The sequence below is a fragment of the Xenopus laevis genome, chromosome 3L, assembly GCF_017654675.1.
Source record: "Xenopus laevis strain J_2021 chromosome 3L, Xenopus_laevis_v10.1, whole genome shotgun sequence".
Taxonomy (NCBI): Eukaryota; Metazoa; Chordata; class Amphibia; order Anura; family Pipidae; genus Xenopus; species Xenopus laevis.
This window is the reverse complement of record NC_054375.1, coordinates 57,304,281-57,319,249: the sequence shown is the minus strand read 5'-3', so window position 1 is coordinate 57,319,249 and position 14,969 is coordinate 57,304,281. Positions and strand designations below refer to the sequence as shown.

Genomic DNA, 14,969 nt, shown 5'->3' with positions numbered 1-14,969 from the left:
TCAGATTTTGACGATTTTTTTTAGAATTTTCACCCATAAACTTTGAAGTATTGCACGAAACCCAGCGCACATCAAAAAATCATTGGGACTTCTCCCATTGACTTATATACAACCTCGACAGGTCTGAGATGCCGGATTTTCGGATTCTCCATCCTCGGGGTTTAATAAATTCCGAATTTAAAAAATCACAAATTTTTTCGTGATTTTTACATTCGGAGTTTAGTAATTAACCCCCTTACCCCTATATGCAATAAAAGGCGCTAAGTTTACCCATGAGTGGTATCCCATAGCAACCAATAAGATGTTTGCTTTTAAAAAGGTGACCATTAAATGCTACCTGCTGATTGGTTGCTATGAGTTACTGCCCCATGGCAGACTTAGTGCCTTTAATTACATAACCCCTTTAATGTTTACACAATTTTCTAGTAGATTTAGGGGGTTATTTACTAAACTCTGAATGCAAGCAAATTCTAGGGAAAATGTAATAAATAAGTGTAAAAAAAACCTGAGCGGATTTGATCGGAGTTTGTAGCAGAAAATATTGAGATAAATTTGGACTTTGATAAATAAAGATATGAAGATTCAAATTATGGAAAAATTAATTACCCGGAAAACCCCAGGTCTCTGGCTGAATAAGAACTGACAACTGACACAATGTTGCAATAGTATGTGCAGTTACGGAATGGAGAAGAGGGAATTATAAGCAACAGAAAGCCACTTTTAAATGCAAATATATTTACAAATAAATTCACTGAATTCGACAAAAGCACAATTCATCAAATATGGAAGCAAACAAAATATTGTTCCCAGAAACTATTAAAATAAAATAGATCTTACAATATAATCTGTAGAATTCAATAACGTCACCCTGACTGCAGAATGTATTCCCTGAATCATATTACTTTTTATGTGTAGGAGAATGAGATAAAGTTGGATATAAAAGATATAATGTTTATGATTTATCTAGAGGAATGACACATAAAATATTCTATTTTTATCATTAGTATAATAAGGCACACAAGAATTCCATGAACTATTGGGTGCCAAAAGAGAATTAGGAGGCTATCAGCCTTGCACAGTTCATATTTAATGACCTCTCCCTACATCAAGTACCTGGATTTGTGATCAGCTCTGCTTCCTTGAAAAGATTATGGTAAATCAAGACTTTCCTTTTTTGTATATGCTTTACAATGAAATAAATGTCTCCCACAGTTTGGCATCTTTTGATATGAAGATTCATAAGGACAGTGTGTTTGAGCCCTGAATAATAGCCATTATCTGTGAGCATGGGGTCAATGTGAAGCCAAGCAGAGGTGGATTATGTCGAAAACTAAGTCAGTCCTTCTGTAGGATTATAGTGCTTCATATTTTAACACAAGGCCTTACAAGTGCATGAGAAATTGTGTTCTTAAGACTCTTTGCAGCCTCAATGTTTAATAACACTTTCTAATGGGATACTCTCCTTGGGTGTTTGGCTTTAAAGTCTGCTGTAACAAAGGTAGAATCTTAAAGCTGCCAATTCATATTCTGTCCTCGTAGCTTGAAACCATGGGCTTCTTGGATACTGGACTATGTTTTATCTCGCAGTGCTCATCATCAAAGTGCAATATGAAGCAGAAGTATAAAAGGATGCATTCTAAATCTATAAAACATACTTGCTCAAACAGTAACATGATAGCACCAGTTTGCTGATGTTTTAATAAACTTGTCAAAGGTCTGCCCTAACCACTTCCACTCTATAAACAAGAATAACATATTTTGATTGTATCCTCCAAACTTAAAAGGCATCCCAACGATAGCACTGAAAAGCAGTTACCATATAATAAAATGCCTATTCTTGTCACTCAATAAAGATATGTTAAATATGTCACATAAGCTGATGTTACAGGGCTGATTATTAAACTCTGATGCTAAATGTTTTGGACATTGAGTAGTCATGTACCAATAATTATATAATGCACAACATTTCTGCACTACTTCTTTAGTTGCAGTTGCAGAGGCTGCAGAGTGTGCTGTGCCTTTAAAGTGCGTACAATTGAATAACTTCAGTTACTTTACATTTCATGAACATAAAACCCACTAAAAACACAAGGTTTATCAGTATGTATTATGTTGGCATTCACAGTATCATAACAAAAAAGCTATAGAAAAGTATATAATCATTATGGAGAGAGGGAAAATGAAATATAATGAATTATCCACAGATAATCATAAAAAATGGGAGCAGCAAAAGTCATTAAAGACTTTTAAAGAAGAACAAGTCATTAAAAATGGTAGATCAGCATATGTTTTCTCTTTTATTACCTTAAGGCAGAAGCTTGAAATAAAACGCCACTTCCCTGATAATTAACTGTGTATCAGAAAGCCATTTGTTTAGCCATTAACCAACAAAACTATGTACTTGTATTGAAATAGAAAACAAACTAAGACTTTGCGCCTTAGGAATTGTAAAGTGCTGGCACATTTGAAAACGGCTCTCAGCTCTGTATTTTTATGAAATATTAATTACACTGTGAGATACTTTGATCCTACTGCTATATGCTGCCAGACACTGATTCAGAAGAGGTAAAAGAAGTCAGGGAAACTCAGCACTGTCACATCACAGCACTCAAGTCACAGGATCTGAGCACCTGGGAGCAGCAGGATAGATTTCCCTTAGAGAGTGAGCATTCCATAAGGCAAGCTTAGTTTCTGATGCTATTTAGAATTCTTGTTGAGTTCTAAATGGTTCTCAAGGCCAGTCTAGGGGGGATATGTATGAAAACAAACACAAATGTAAATACAACAGCCAGAAAAGTTGCATCCTGGGAATTTTTTTCAATTTGTCTGGCATAGTGGTTTCCCTCTAGAGGTGATCCACTTGTTCATAACAGGTACGAAATGGAAGGACTCCTTTTATTCCAAGTACAGCTGCTCTTTAGAAAACAGGAGAAATTCAACAACCTGACTTCATTTTAGGCATAATTCTGCAAACAGTACATCTCATGCCAATGTTTGCCTCTGAAATTACACTGAATAGCGTCGGTACTCTCATACTGAATATGGCTCTGCACTGTTGTGAACACCACTTTGAGTGTACCCATCTGTAGCTATATGCTAAGGCAGGGATCCCCAACCTTTTGAACCCGTGAGCAACATTCAGAAGTAAAAGGAGTTGGGGAGCAACATTAACATTAAAATTGTTATTGGGGTGCCAAATAAGTGCTGTGATTGGCCATTTTGCAGTCCCTATGTGGATTGTCAACCTACATTGAGGCTCTTTTTGGCATTACACCTGGATTTTATGCAACCAGAACTTGCCTCCAAGTCAGGAATTTAAAAATAAGCACCTGCTCTGAGGCCACCGAGAGCAACATCCAAGGGGTTGGAGAGCAACATGTTGCTCACGAGCTACTGGTTGGGGATCACTGTGCTAAGGTGTATGTACTTGGCTAAGTATGTGCACACATGAAATGTCAATGCAACGCTGACTAGCGCAATGCACTAATGATCCGTTCTAAATAATACTGAAAAGTACAAAGGGCAAAATCTTTAGGACAAAAACTGGAAGGAGATAACAACTAAAAGTGAAAGTATGACTCCCTATGTATTTATATGGCGCTGATTGCACAAAAGATGTGGGCCCCTCCATGTGACCAGCTCCGATGCTAAAGTTTTAAGACCAGTGCAGGAGAGGGGGCGGCATTGTTGATTAAAGGAAACCTAATTTTATTAAAGGAAAGCAGATACTTGGAAAAATGAGAAAAACTTCTTTAAGCATAAGGAAGGTAAAGTAAATTTAAAAAAATAGAAACATGGAGAGCAGGGTGGAGCATGGAACTGTAGTAGTAAAGAACCCTAGAAGTGCCCTGCTTCTTAGCCTTGTAGCTACCATTTTATCTCTGGATGCTAAATGGGGTGGCAGTTGGAGTTTGTATGTATATTTTTATTTATATAGCGCTACTTATGTACACAGCACTGAACAGCAGAACAATAAATCAATAGAACAAACAGGAGTTGATACAATAATAAATACAAATAAATACAAAGTACAGTTGCATAAACCATCTGCTCCATAGAGCTTACAATCTAAATGGTAGGGTAGCTTACAGACACAAATAGGAGGACATTAAGTGCTGAAGGTTACAGTGGTTGACACTGCCACACACAGCGGTATAACTAGATATTACTGCGCCTCACAGAAAATTATTTTTCAGGCCCCCAAAATGTCTAGAGATTGACCTGTTTTACCAATATTTATTGAAATTGTATATGAATAAGAGCCTTATGGGCCCCTATAGCTCCTGGGCCCCCTGGGCAACTGCAGGGTCAGCTACCTCTGTAGTTACACCCCTGGCCACACAAGTGCCAGTTCACAGTTCACATGTTATAAGAGAGCTCTAAGAGGTAGTCACTTTAGTTGATGCTTGTGCTATCCTGGACACCTCACTATTAAATAAGTGTGCTGTGATTTCTGGGATTGTGTGCACATACACTAATATCCAGGCCCAGACTGGCAATCTTTGGATTCTGGCAAATGCCAGGGCGGCTGTTGTAAGATGTCATAGACAAACACTATTAATTGGGCTGGTGGTGGGCTATTTGGAGTGCCAGGGCCTATTTTGACTCCCAGTCCAGACCTGCAAATGGCCCATTCCTTGTGAGGGTTGATCATTGAATGTAATAGGCAGCCCTGCTAACTACCATGAATGTACTTTAAAGTGTGTCAACCCTACCGATCTACTTACTGACATGGCAGAGAGCAGTGCTTCTGTCCTATTTCTATATGTCTGCATTATGCACAGTGCCCAAGGTCACAATGGGGCTAGTGCTGACATTCAGACTGCTGTTCCAAAAGGAAAACTGTCATTTAAGCACTAGGATATACTTGTATCTGTAACAATGAAACAGCAGAGCCCAATAAAAAGAAGAAGAAAGTGCAATAGTGACAGCTTTTCAAGAAACTATCACTACAGTGTACTGAAAGAGGCAGATGGTAATTGGGTCCCAGAAGTCTAGTAAAAGTAAAGTATGTTTGAATTCACTGTGAATTATACAATATAATCTGAATTGCAAGTAATTATGCACCTCCTCCACCCTGCTAGCTCTGCCTGCCTGGCGTTCCCATTTATAAAATGGCAACCATGGCACAATATCAATCTGTTCAATGCAGAATTCACACCTGACCAGTTTCATTACTGTGCATTTCCAATTTATTAAATTTGTCACACCAGATTGCTTGTAATAAGAAGAATCAGGCCATCCTTACTAAATGTGACAACGCCACTGCAAATTTCATTAAGCAAACATAATTATGTTTTGTGATAACACAACTAATTATTCATTCTGTTGACCTCCTTAGCAGTGTGCCCTGTAGCTATTACAGCCAATGCTGCTTTGAGCTCATCCCCAGTAGCCTGAGGCAGGGGAGATATTGATTATGTCCACTCTGCAACGTAAACATTACTTGCTGACTAACAGGCTATGTGCAGGCACTGCAGATGCTCATAGCTGGATTCTGGAATTTGTAATCAAGTTCATTATCTCAATGATATATAGACAATACAAGGAAATTCTGAGATACTTAGGATTTGGCAGATAATAATACACGCATATATATATGATCACATATACAGACACCCTCCCTCATGGGATTTTTTAAATGTGTCAATGTTTTCTGATGGAAAACACCTTTAAAAAGAGTCCAAAGAGTGTGTCCATATTTTGGATCATTGCCAATGGAACAGGTAGTTAACTATCTTATTCCACTGTTCCTGTGGAAAACTATCTAGATGAATTATGCAGCACACTGGAAGTTTCCAAAGAGGTCACAATTTAATGGCTGCCATTGCTAGTATGCTCAACCTATGTTCCCCTATAGCGAGACACATGAAGGACACATAGCCCTGGGTCACATGTTGTAAGGCTTGGCCCTAATAAAATTAGGGATGCACCAAAATCACTTTTTTGGGATTTGTCCAAATACCAAGTAAAACTGAACCCTAATTATTATATTCAAATTAGGGACTGGAAGGGGCAAGGAGACAAGTCACATGATTTTAAGGGTTTGAATATGGGTCAGTCAGGAGCTTGGATTCAGCTAAATCCTCCTGAAAAAGGCCAAATTCCAAACCGAAAAAGTAACAGGCAGGTGTTCTGTGATATGAATGTAACCTTTAGCTGGACTGACAAACATATGAAATTACAGAATTACAATCAGCTACATCAACCAAATGGTTTTTTTTCAATGATGTTAGAACTACAATTTGTAACATTTCAGTTGCTTTTGAAAATATTGTTCTTCATGTTATTACTGTTTGAAGCTTCTTTTATTACAATGTATTGTTCCTTAGCTAGAGTATTGGGTCGCTGTTGGATTCCCTAAAGGACCTTTTATTAAGAGGTAAAAGGACCTAAAATTATTTGACAGATGCACAAATAGCGGCCCCATCCCTCAAGGGCTTAGCACAGTCCCGGAAAAAGGGTTTCAAACTATGCAGTCACTTCTGAACTGAGAAACTATTGAGCCACTGGTCCTGCCTTATGTAATTGCTAACATTGATATTAGTTCTCCTCCTTCACAAAAAAATCCTCTCATGTCCTTCAAAGTGGTCAAAATCTAAAAACAGCTGAAAGATTTCATTGTCTTGGTAAAATTGGGCTGGAGAAAGTATGCTTTTCTACAGATTCTCCCCAAAGGTATCCTTATTTATAACACAGAAAATGTTCCAAGAACTGAATCGTCTAGTACTGGAATTGAGCTTCCAACAAACTGATTTTTGACCTTGCATGCTGATAATTATTTCTAACCAAATACAAGTGGCTTCTTGGTAAATACTAAGAACATTTGACCCATTGCTCAGCAGCTGTTGTTCTATAGATTCCGGAATCCACACTGATTGGAATCGTCACATCATTGTTGTGGAGCAGATAATGGTTGAGGTCAGTTTTTATTTTGTAACTGCTGAGCGGCTGCAGAACTGATGTGTCTGGCAGGTGGAGGAGCTTTCCTTTAAACTATCTAACACCAGAGCATACTGTTCTCATAAGATAGCGGCTCTTCAACTTGTTTCATTTGAAAATTTAAAGTGACAGTATACAAACCCTTTTCAACATTGCCTCAATGAATTGGGCTTGTGCTGAACATCCTTTTTACATGTTGTTTTAATTAAGAATTATCTATGGTGTCTGTTATTTCTGACATTAAATAAGAATATAAAGTTAATTTCACTTTATCACTTCCTGTCATTTCTGGTCCCAAGGAACTTTAATGGATAAAGATAATGATAAAAAGAATTACCAGTCCACTTAGAAGCCCCTTATAATAAGCTGCTCAAAGGCTGCTGCTTAGATAAGGGAGAGGTTTTTTAGTCTAAGGGCAATGACATTTGGTTTTGTCACCCCTGTAAAAATGTGCTACCGCAGGTGACAAATCTCCTAAAAATAGTAATTGCCATTGGGAAAACATAGGTGTCGCTTCATTAATATCCTATCCATATATTCCTCCTTGATATAATCTCTATGCTTAACCCTAGTCAATTACCATTACCAGCTCCTTCTCTATCTATATCTATTCTCTTTCTACATAGATGTAGAATTATAGCATGTGTTACCATTTACCAAGCTTGGTATAATTTGTACTTGCCAAGACAATCTTTGGCATCACAATGTTATGCGTATTATCCTATTACAAACTGGAGGGAATGACTGAAATGAGCAATTCATTTTAAAACACTGAGTACAACGGATGATGACTAGTAGCTGCATGGGTAAATCTATCCTTTGTACCAATTGTTTCTTTTAGTTGGAGGCATATATCTCTATAAGTGTTATTTTGGTTTTACCTTTAATATATGTACAAATGTTTTGGTGAATGAGGTTTAGCGCTGGCAAATTTCGTCTTACTGCTGAAAAAGTTCAAGTCAGGTTTTTGCTGCCATATTTCCTCATACACAAGCAAGATTGCAATATATTTTCAATTTGGTTTTAATGGTTTTTGTGATCTCCAACCTGCAAAGATTATACAAACTCTTCAAGACAGCAGACTGGCCCAAAACAGCATAACCAACTGCAGCAGTTCAAAATGTTTTTTGTTATTAAAGGGGCACTCCACAAACAACATAATTTAAGATTTTTGAAAAGTAAACATAGTTTCAAGCAACTTTGCAATATACATCAGTTAAAAAATATGCAGACTTTTCATGATTTTTAATGGTATGGAATAGTATGGAATGGTATGGAATAGTTCCCTAAGCCTAGCCCCCTGCTCTCCTGTCCGACTTCTTTGCTGAGCTGGCTGACTACTGTTACTTTGTATCAACCTGCATCCTCCAAACCCCACAATTCCCTGCACACATGATTTCAATAAGGAACAGAACATCACAGTGCAATTCATTGTGGGTTATGTAGTTCCTGCATGCAGTCTGTAAGCTGTGGAGAAGTTTTTACAAATTGTAACATCAGTTTTTAGTCCCTCTTTCCCTGCCAGGATTTCAAATGATGCAGAAACTGTTAAAACAACTGGATTTCAGCATCGACAGTGGCATTTATTCATACTTTTTGAAGAAACAGGGAACTCTGATGGGTACATAAGGGGTTTCTGTGTTTTGTGGGCCTCTTTATTAAATTTTGGTTTGGAAGCCTGAGTTCCCCTCTAAACTTTTTGAACTGCACCATGACCAGTTTGTGCCAAGCCTGTGTACCTGGACCCACTTTGTTTTAGATTAGTTTACCCCAAAGTGGCTGGTTTTGGTGTAACTTAAAAGAAAATAACTAAAATATTATTTGATTTTTCATAATTGCTGTAAAAGAATCTCCATTGGCATTTGCTCTACGCATGGGAAAAAATGCAACATTTCCTTTCAGCCCTGTCCCAGGATCAGCGATTCATTGCCTCATCATGAATGGCAGTATAATTTGAAGCCATTCCCAAAGTGTGGGAGGAAACTCATACAATCATAAAGAGAACATTGATATCATTGTAGCTACAATCAAAACACTGGATCTCAGCCTTGCAAGGCAGCAATGGCAACCATGGTGCCACCATACTGCCATCTCTTGAGACTGATCTCAGGAACGACCCACATAAGAACACTCCTCCTTCATACTATGTTGTACTGGCAAATAAGAATATGAATAGAATAACAGCAGCACACTGGATTTATGTTTTTTGGCTGCTTAGCAGTTTTTCAGCTGTTCTGCTATAAATATGAGCAAAACCCATTCGTGGCCGGTATTTCTCTTTCAACATTACTCAGATGTCCCCGTGGTATCTTAAACCTCCCAGTAACCCTGTGCTCGCTGGATGCTAGTAACACGAGTCCTTATTGTGCTAAAAAATCTGTATTGCCTAGATCAGGTCAGTGTCAGTGCCAGTTTGTTATTCTGACAGTCAGTAGGTGCAGCAATGCAAGTGTGCAGATCAGTCACTGAGAAACAGCAGGAGTCAACCTGTCATTTCAGCAGTGGCCGTTCGTTTCAACATGCAATGAAAATAATAATAAAGTAACGCTACACTGACCTTTATTAATGTCTGGAATATATAAAAATACATTAATTCTGACCGTGCTGAAGGCTAACAAACCATAAAATGTTTAGTGCAGTGTATCACGGGGGTTTGCTGATAGGAGAAATGTTTTATGGCAGTCAGTTATAGATCTCTACTAGCATATTTTAGAAAATAAATGAAACACAGAGATCTCTACTCCTTACATGTAATTCATGATCTAAAGGGGCTGATTTATCAAAATCAGAAAAACTTTCTATCCTTTCCTTAATACCAAGTAATGTTTCTCACATTTTCTGCAAACCTAACCTTGAGGCACAGGTTTCTTGACAAATTTGCCTTAGACCCCCCCCCATTGTCAGAATTTCAAGAAGCACAAGTAGAGATTTGAAGATTTTGCATATTTAAAATATTTTGCCCACTGTACCCCATGGGGAAACATTTTGGTGAAAAAACAAAGTTGGGATTTGAAAAAAAGTGCTTTAGTAAATGGGGCAAAAATATTTGGACCAAACACAAAAAAACTTTTTTAAATTCATTAAAAAGGTGGTCCTACACATATATTGCCACGATCCCCACTAGGCAGGTCCTCTGTTTTCTCTAGTATTGAGCCTTTAGTTCTATGTAATATGTTGCATTAGCTTAAAGGTGTTCGTGCTACAAACTGCCATTAGGTTACAGTTAGGCTGAGTTTGTGTAGTGTGCAGGAGCCCAAATTGGCATTGTGTGGCATCTCCATTCTAGTGCAAAAAATTAGAAAACTGCATGTCTTTTTATTAGCTTAAAGGCTTGTTCATGCTACAAATGGAAAATAGTATTTTTTAACTCCAATCTGGAAGTCCAACAGCCCCTTCATACTTTGCAAACTTTCCTCCTCAATAGCCACTAAGCTGTGTGCAGAGAACTTACTAACAAGAGCATGTTATTCTGACTACTGAGACCTCTGCAAATAAGCTGTTGTGCGGTTTGTTGTGGCTCTTGAGAGGAAACAGATCAAGCAAAAGAGTGTATGGTGGAATGAAATAGAGGTTTAGGGGTGAACAACTTAACAGTTATTTTACTTCATTCGTTTAGATGCCCTTTAACACTGGGCACACAATAGACATATCCAGACTATCTACTAAGATACAAAAAGAGACCCCAAACTCAATGGGCAGAGTAACAGGCACCACTATACCAACTCATGTGTCTAGAAGCTTGACCAGCTATTTGGTGTCATTAGTCATTTATCATGGGTATTGCTCTAGAGCTGGACTCCAATATTTGCAAAGCCATTATCTATGTAGACTGTGCTATATGTATTTGTATTACTGTAGACACCAATGCTGCTACAAAGTGCAAGATTAGTACCATGATCCAAGTCCCTTTGCTGAACTGCAGCTCCTAAAACAATTTTGTAGCCTAAGAAACGATAGCAGAAGGAGAAAATGAAACCTCAACCCAAGCATAAAGTGCCATTACAGCTATATGGCCAGTTAACCAGAACGCTTGGGACCTGGGGTTTTCCGGATAAGGGATGTTTCGGATTTTGGATCTCCTTACCTTCTACAAAAAAATTATTTAAGCATCAAATAAACCCAACAGGTCTGTTTTGCCTCCACAAAGGATTAATTATATCTTAGTTGGGTTCAAGTACAAGGTACTGTTTTATTATTACAGAGAAAATGGAAATCATTTTAAAAAATTTGGATTATTTGATTAAAATGGTGTTTGTTGGAGCCGCCCACTCTGTCATTCGGAGCTTTCTGGATAACGGGATAACTATGAATAAAAATGCATTTTGATTGCTTTACATATTAAACATTCCAGTATTGGTTCAGTGGTTGTCAGACTGAACTGAACAATTAACAAGCTCAATACATATCTTCTGCAAACAGACTGCAAGTTCAGTGGCAAGGGGAAGAGGGATTTCAAAGCCGCAATGAAACAGCGTTCCATTGCTTAATCCTCCCTTTCATTTGTTGCATATTCTAAGGCAGCATTAAACATGTTCCAGATCTGCACAGACACTCATATTCTCTTATCCCTGTGACTGCTGCTCAGAGAGAGAGAGAGGTGAAGCTCAAAAAAACTAATCTTCTCCAAGCTGCATTATACAGACTAGTGCAAATGTTATATTCACATTATTATTGTATTGGCTTTCCTATGAGGTGCTGTGGCTGCTGACTGGAGATGGTAATCAGAACTGAGCTTGATAGAAACCCTCATGGGTTCATAATGGAGAACAATCTGCTCCCAAGGTTGGCACCAAGAAGGGTTAAAGTCTCAGGCACCGCTGAAGCAGCTTTTCGACCCAAACTGTAATCAGCAATACGAAACCATAGCACTTTGTAGACATCCCAGCACAGAACCATTTCAATTCGTGGCATTGATTAATGTAATTAAATAACATACTGGAACCCTGCATTAAAATGTGAATAAAGATCACAGAAGACACTGCAAAGGCAGATAATGAACTTTCATGGAGTGAGAAGTCCGACAGACACTGGAACAGAAGCTACATCGGCGCGTTACGCTCTCTGGAGTCCAAAAGGAATTCAGAACAAGAAATCCAATTTACAAGTGTATCAATGGGCCTTTACTTCTTGAATGTTAACGCTAGAAAGACAGAAATCAATCCATTTTTATTTCTCCAAGGTTTTTGGCAGGATTTCATAAAACAACTGGCATAGAGGGACATTTACCCTTTATTCTCCAGAATGGAACGAATGTATGTTTAACTAGCCATAGATGTTCTAGACATATTAAATAACCAACCTTGATATTAATAATGTTTTTTTTTTTAAATAATTTTTAGTATTAAGTCATCCAACTTTTATTAGGAAAGAGCAATTCCTGTCCCATCAGACGTCATTGTTTAAACATCTTTAACGGATAAAAGTAATTTAATGACTGAAATGTTTATAGGGTGTCAGTACCCCTGCACCATCCATACCTGTGCTTATAGCATGAAACAGCAGCACATAGCGCTAGCTAAACTTAATAAGACACATGAGAGATACAGGCTCTATACATGACACCTACAGTCTCTAGGAAGGCACACAACCAAAATACACACATTCATTTAAGATTAAAGTCTGTTCTCTAGTCTAGAGCAAGGGGGTCCAACTACAACTACCAGAGCCACTAACAGATGCAGACAGCTATAGTTCAGCGGTTTATTTCACATAATCTATGAGCCAAAACATCCAGCTATCAATCCAATGCCCAATTTATTTAGTACAGTACTCTCCGGAGGTTCTTTCCCAATGCTAAAAAAAAAAAGTTTAACCAGAGAATGTGCCAAATGACATTGAGAATGAATTCCAACATCAGCGCATGTGCCATAATGGATAAATTCACTTCTCTCTGTGATTCTTCTCTGCCTGGAGCTCCGGCCGGATTGGGAGCAGATAGGGCACATGCAATAGTCTGCCTTACCTGGGTGCAACATACTTTGGAAATAGAAGATGACCAGGACGAAAGATCCCAAACATGTGACCAGCACCATCCTGCAGATCCTATTCATCCTCATTACCTCCAGCAGGGCTTGCTTCATGCTGTGACTGGGTTCAGCTGCTGGGCAGGCAGGTAATGTGCAGAATGAGGCTGCAGCCTGTCTGGCTGGGTGTCTGCTCCTTGTGTAGGGTGGGGATATGCCGCACTACAAACTTACTGTGTATTCTGGGAGTGTATAAACCAATAAGGGCATCAGCAGCAGACACAATCCCAGCGCAGAGCCATCTATTTACCGACAGCTTATGGCTTTACTGTGTACCAGGGTGTCTTTGCCTGTATGTGAGTGTGAGGCTGCTGTGTGTAACTGGCCACATCCAGCTGTGTGTGTCTGTGTGTGTGAAGGATGATGTGCTGGGTACTTGGCAGGGCTGTGATACCCAGATGGGGCACTTTCCTATTGTGATGCTCTGATCAGATGTGAGGCTGTGTGTGTCTGTGTGTTCGTGTGCAGAGCTGTGGTTGTGTTGGATGTGGGATGCTCCGGGTGTCAGCCTGTATGTAAATATTGCATGTGAGGAGCCCAGCTAGAGGGGAGTGATGGTGACTCAGTAGCTAAAGGAGGAGGAGGAGGATGGTAATGATGTGGATGAGAGCAGTCGCCCGTCTGCCTGAGCACACCGGCCAGAGCTACTCTGACAGTGGGAGGGATACAAGGAGGCTTGGGATGACGCCGGGCAACACCACTGGCTCCTCCTGCTTTTGTCTACTGTCACTTTAAATGGATCGTGAAATTCAGCACTGCCATCTGCTGGTACTTTGTAGTATTGCACCAAAGGGTTCCAACGCTCGGACACGGCTCATATCATGAAGGTCTATGGGGGGATAAAGTGACAGCAGAAAAAAAGCTTCGTACGATTCGGTTCTGCTCGAATACTGCCTTGCCTTCAGTTTCATTGGATCTAAAATAATTGCCTCGCAAAAAACGTAGGGCTAAGCAGCTTTCTAATATTCAGTAACACAGTTTTAAAACGTTTTCAAATGCGGTTGCAATGGTCTGCAGCATCTCTGTCCCTTTCTGCACTCACGGACACGTCAAAAGACTGTAACAGAAGTCAGCTCTCCTCCAGTCACCACTCCCTTCTCACTAATGTGTAATGCTGCTGCACAGGGCTCTTATAGGATGGCTTCTGCTGCATGCTTTCACTAGTCACAATGCCGGGCCAAGGTATTTTGGCACCCTAGGCAAGCCCCTCCCCCCACAACCTGTCCTGCATTACCATTTCACAGCTTACCATTCATGTTGCCCCATGTACCTGTTCCAGCATAAACCAAAATATCCACCATATTGTTACCCCCAATCTGTACCTATGCCAGCAGCAGCCAAATTATTTTGTACCCATGCCAGCATGAGCCAAACATCCTTCATATTGCCCCAAACATCTGTGTACTTGTGCCAGCAGCCACCATATTGCCCCATGTACCTGAGCCACCAGCAGCCAATTCCTCATATTACCCCCAATCTGTACCTGAGCCAGCAGCCAGGACTGGAATTAGGGGTAGGCAGAAGAGGCACCTGCCTAGGGCGCAAAGATTTGGGGGCGCTGGGCAGGTACCTATTCAAAGATTTTCTGCTCACCCCTAGTCCAGGTCGCTTGCTGCCTTGCTGCTCCCCTCTCCTCTAGCACACTTCCCTCCCTCCGTTACTCCCCCTTCATTACCCTGTCGTATCTTCTTACTGCACGGGTGCACTTGCGCATGCGGTCACTACTGAGCATGCATCAGGACTGGACTGGGAGTCAAAATAGGCCCTGCCATTCCAAGTACGCAGAGGCCCAAACAGCCCCCTACCAGCCCAAACAGCCCCCAACCAGCCCACTCTATGGTAACTTTCTATGGAACCATACAGCAGCCCCTCTGGCATTTGCCAGAACCCACAGATTGCCAGTCCGGGCCTGCCGTGCATGCGCACATGGGGGGTGGGCTTGGTAGCCGACCGAGTGCCTAGGGCACACTGTCGGCATGGCCAAAAAATCTACAGTATTGCTCC

General features: G+C 40.0%; 1 protein-coding gene across 2 annotated transcripts in view; it reads right to left on the bottom strand.

The window, feature by feature from the left end:
- Positions 1 to 13,616, bottom strand: part of chst11.L (carbohydrate (chondroitin 4) sulfotransferase 11 L homeolog) — a 166,673-nt gene extending 153,057 nt beyond the window's left edge. Inside the window, exon 1 of one of the 2 annotated variants that reach the window (XM_018252343.2) lies at positions 12,905 to 13,616. In XM_018252343.2, coding sequence (XP_018107832.1) covers positions 12,905 to 13,022 — 118 coding nt within the window. In that variant the 5' untranslated portion in view covers positions 13,023 to 13,616. The remainder of the gene's footprint in view (positions 1 to 12,904) is intronic. The other variant, XM_041586279.1, reaches the window with a different exon arrangement.
- Positions 13,617 to 14,969: the final 1,353 nt, after the last annotated feature.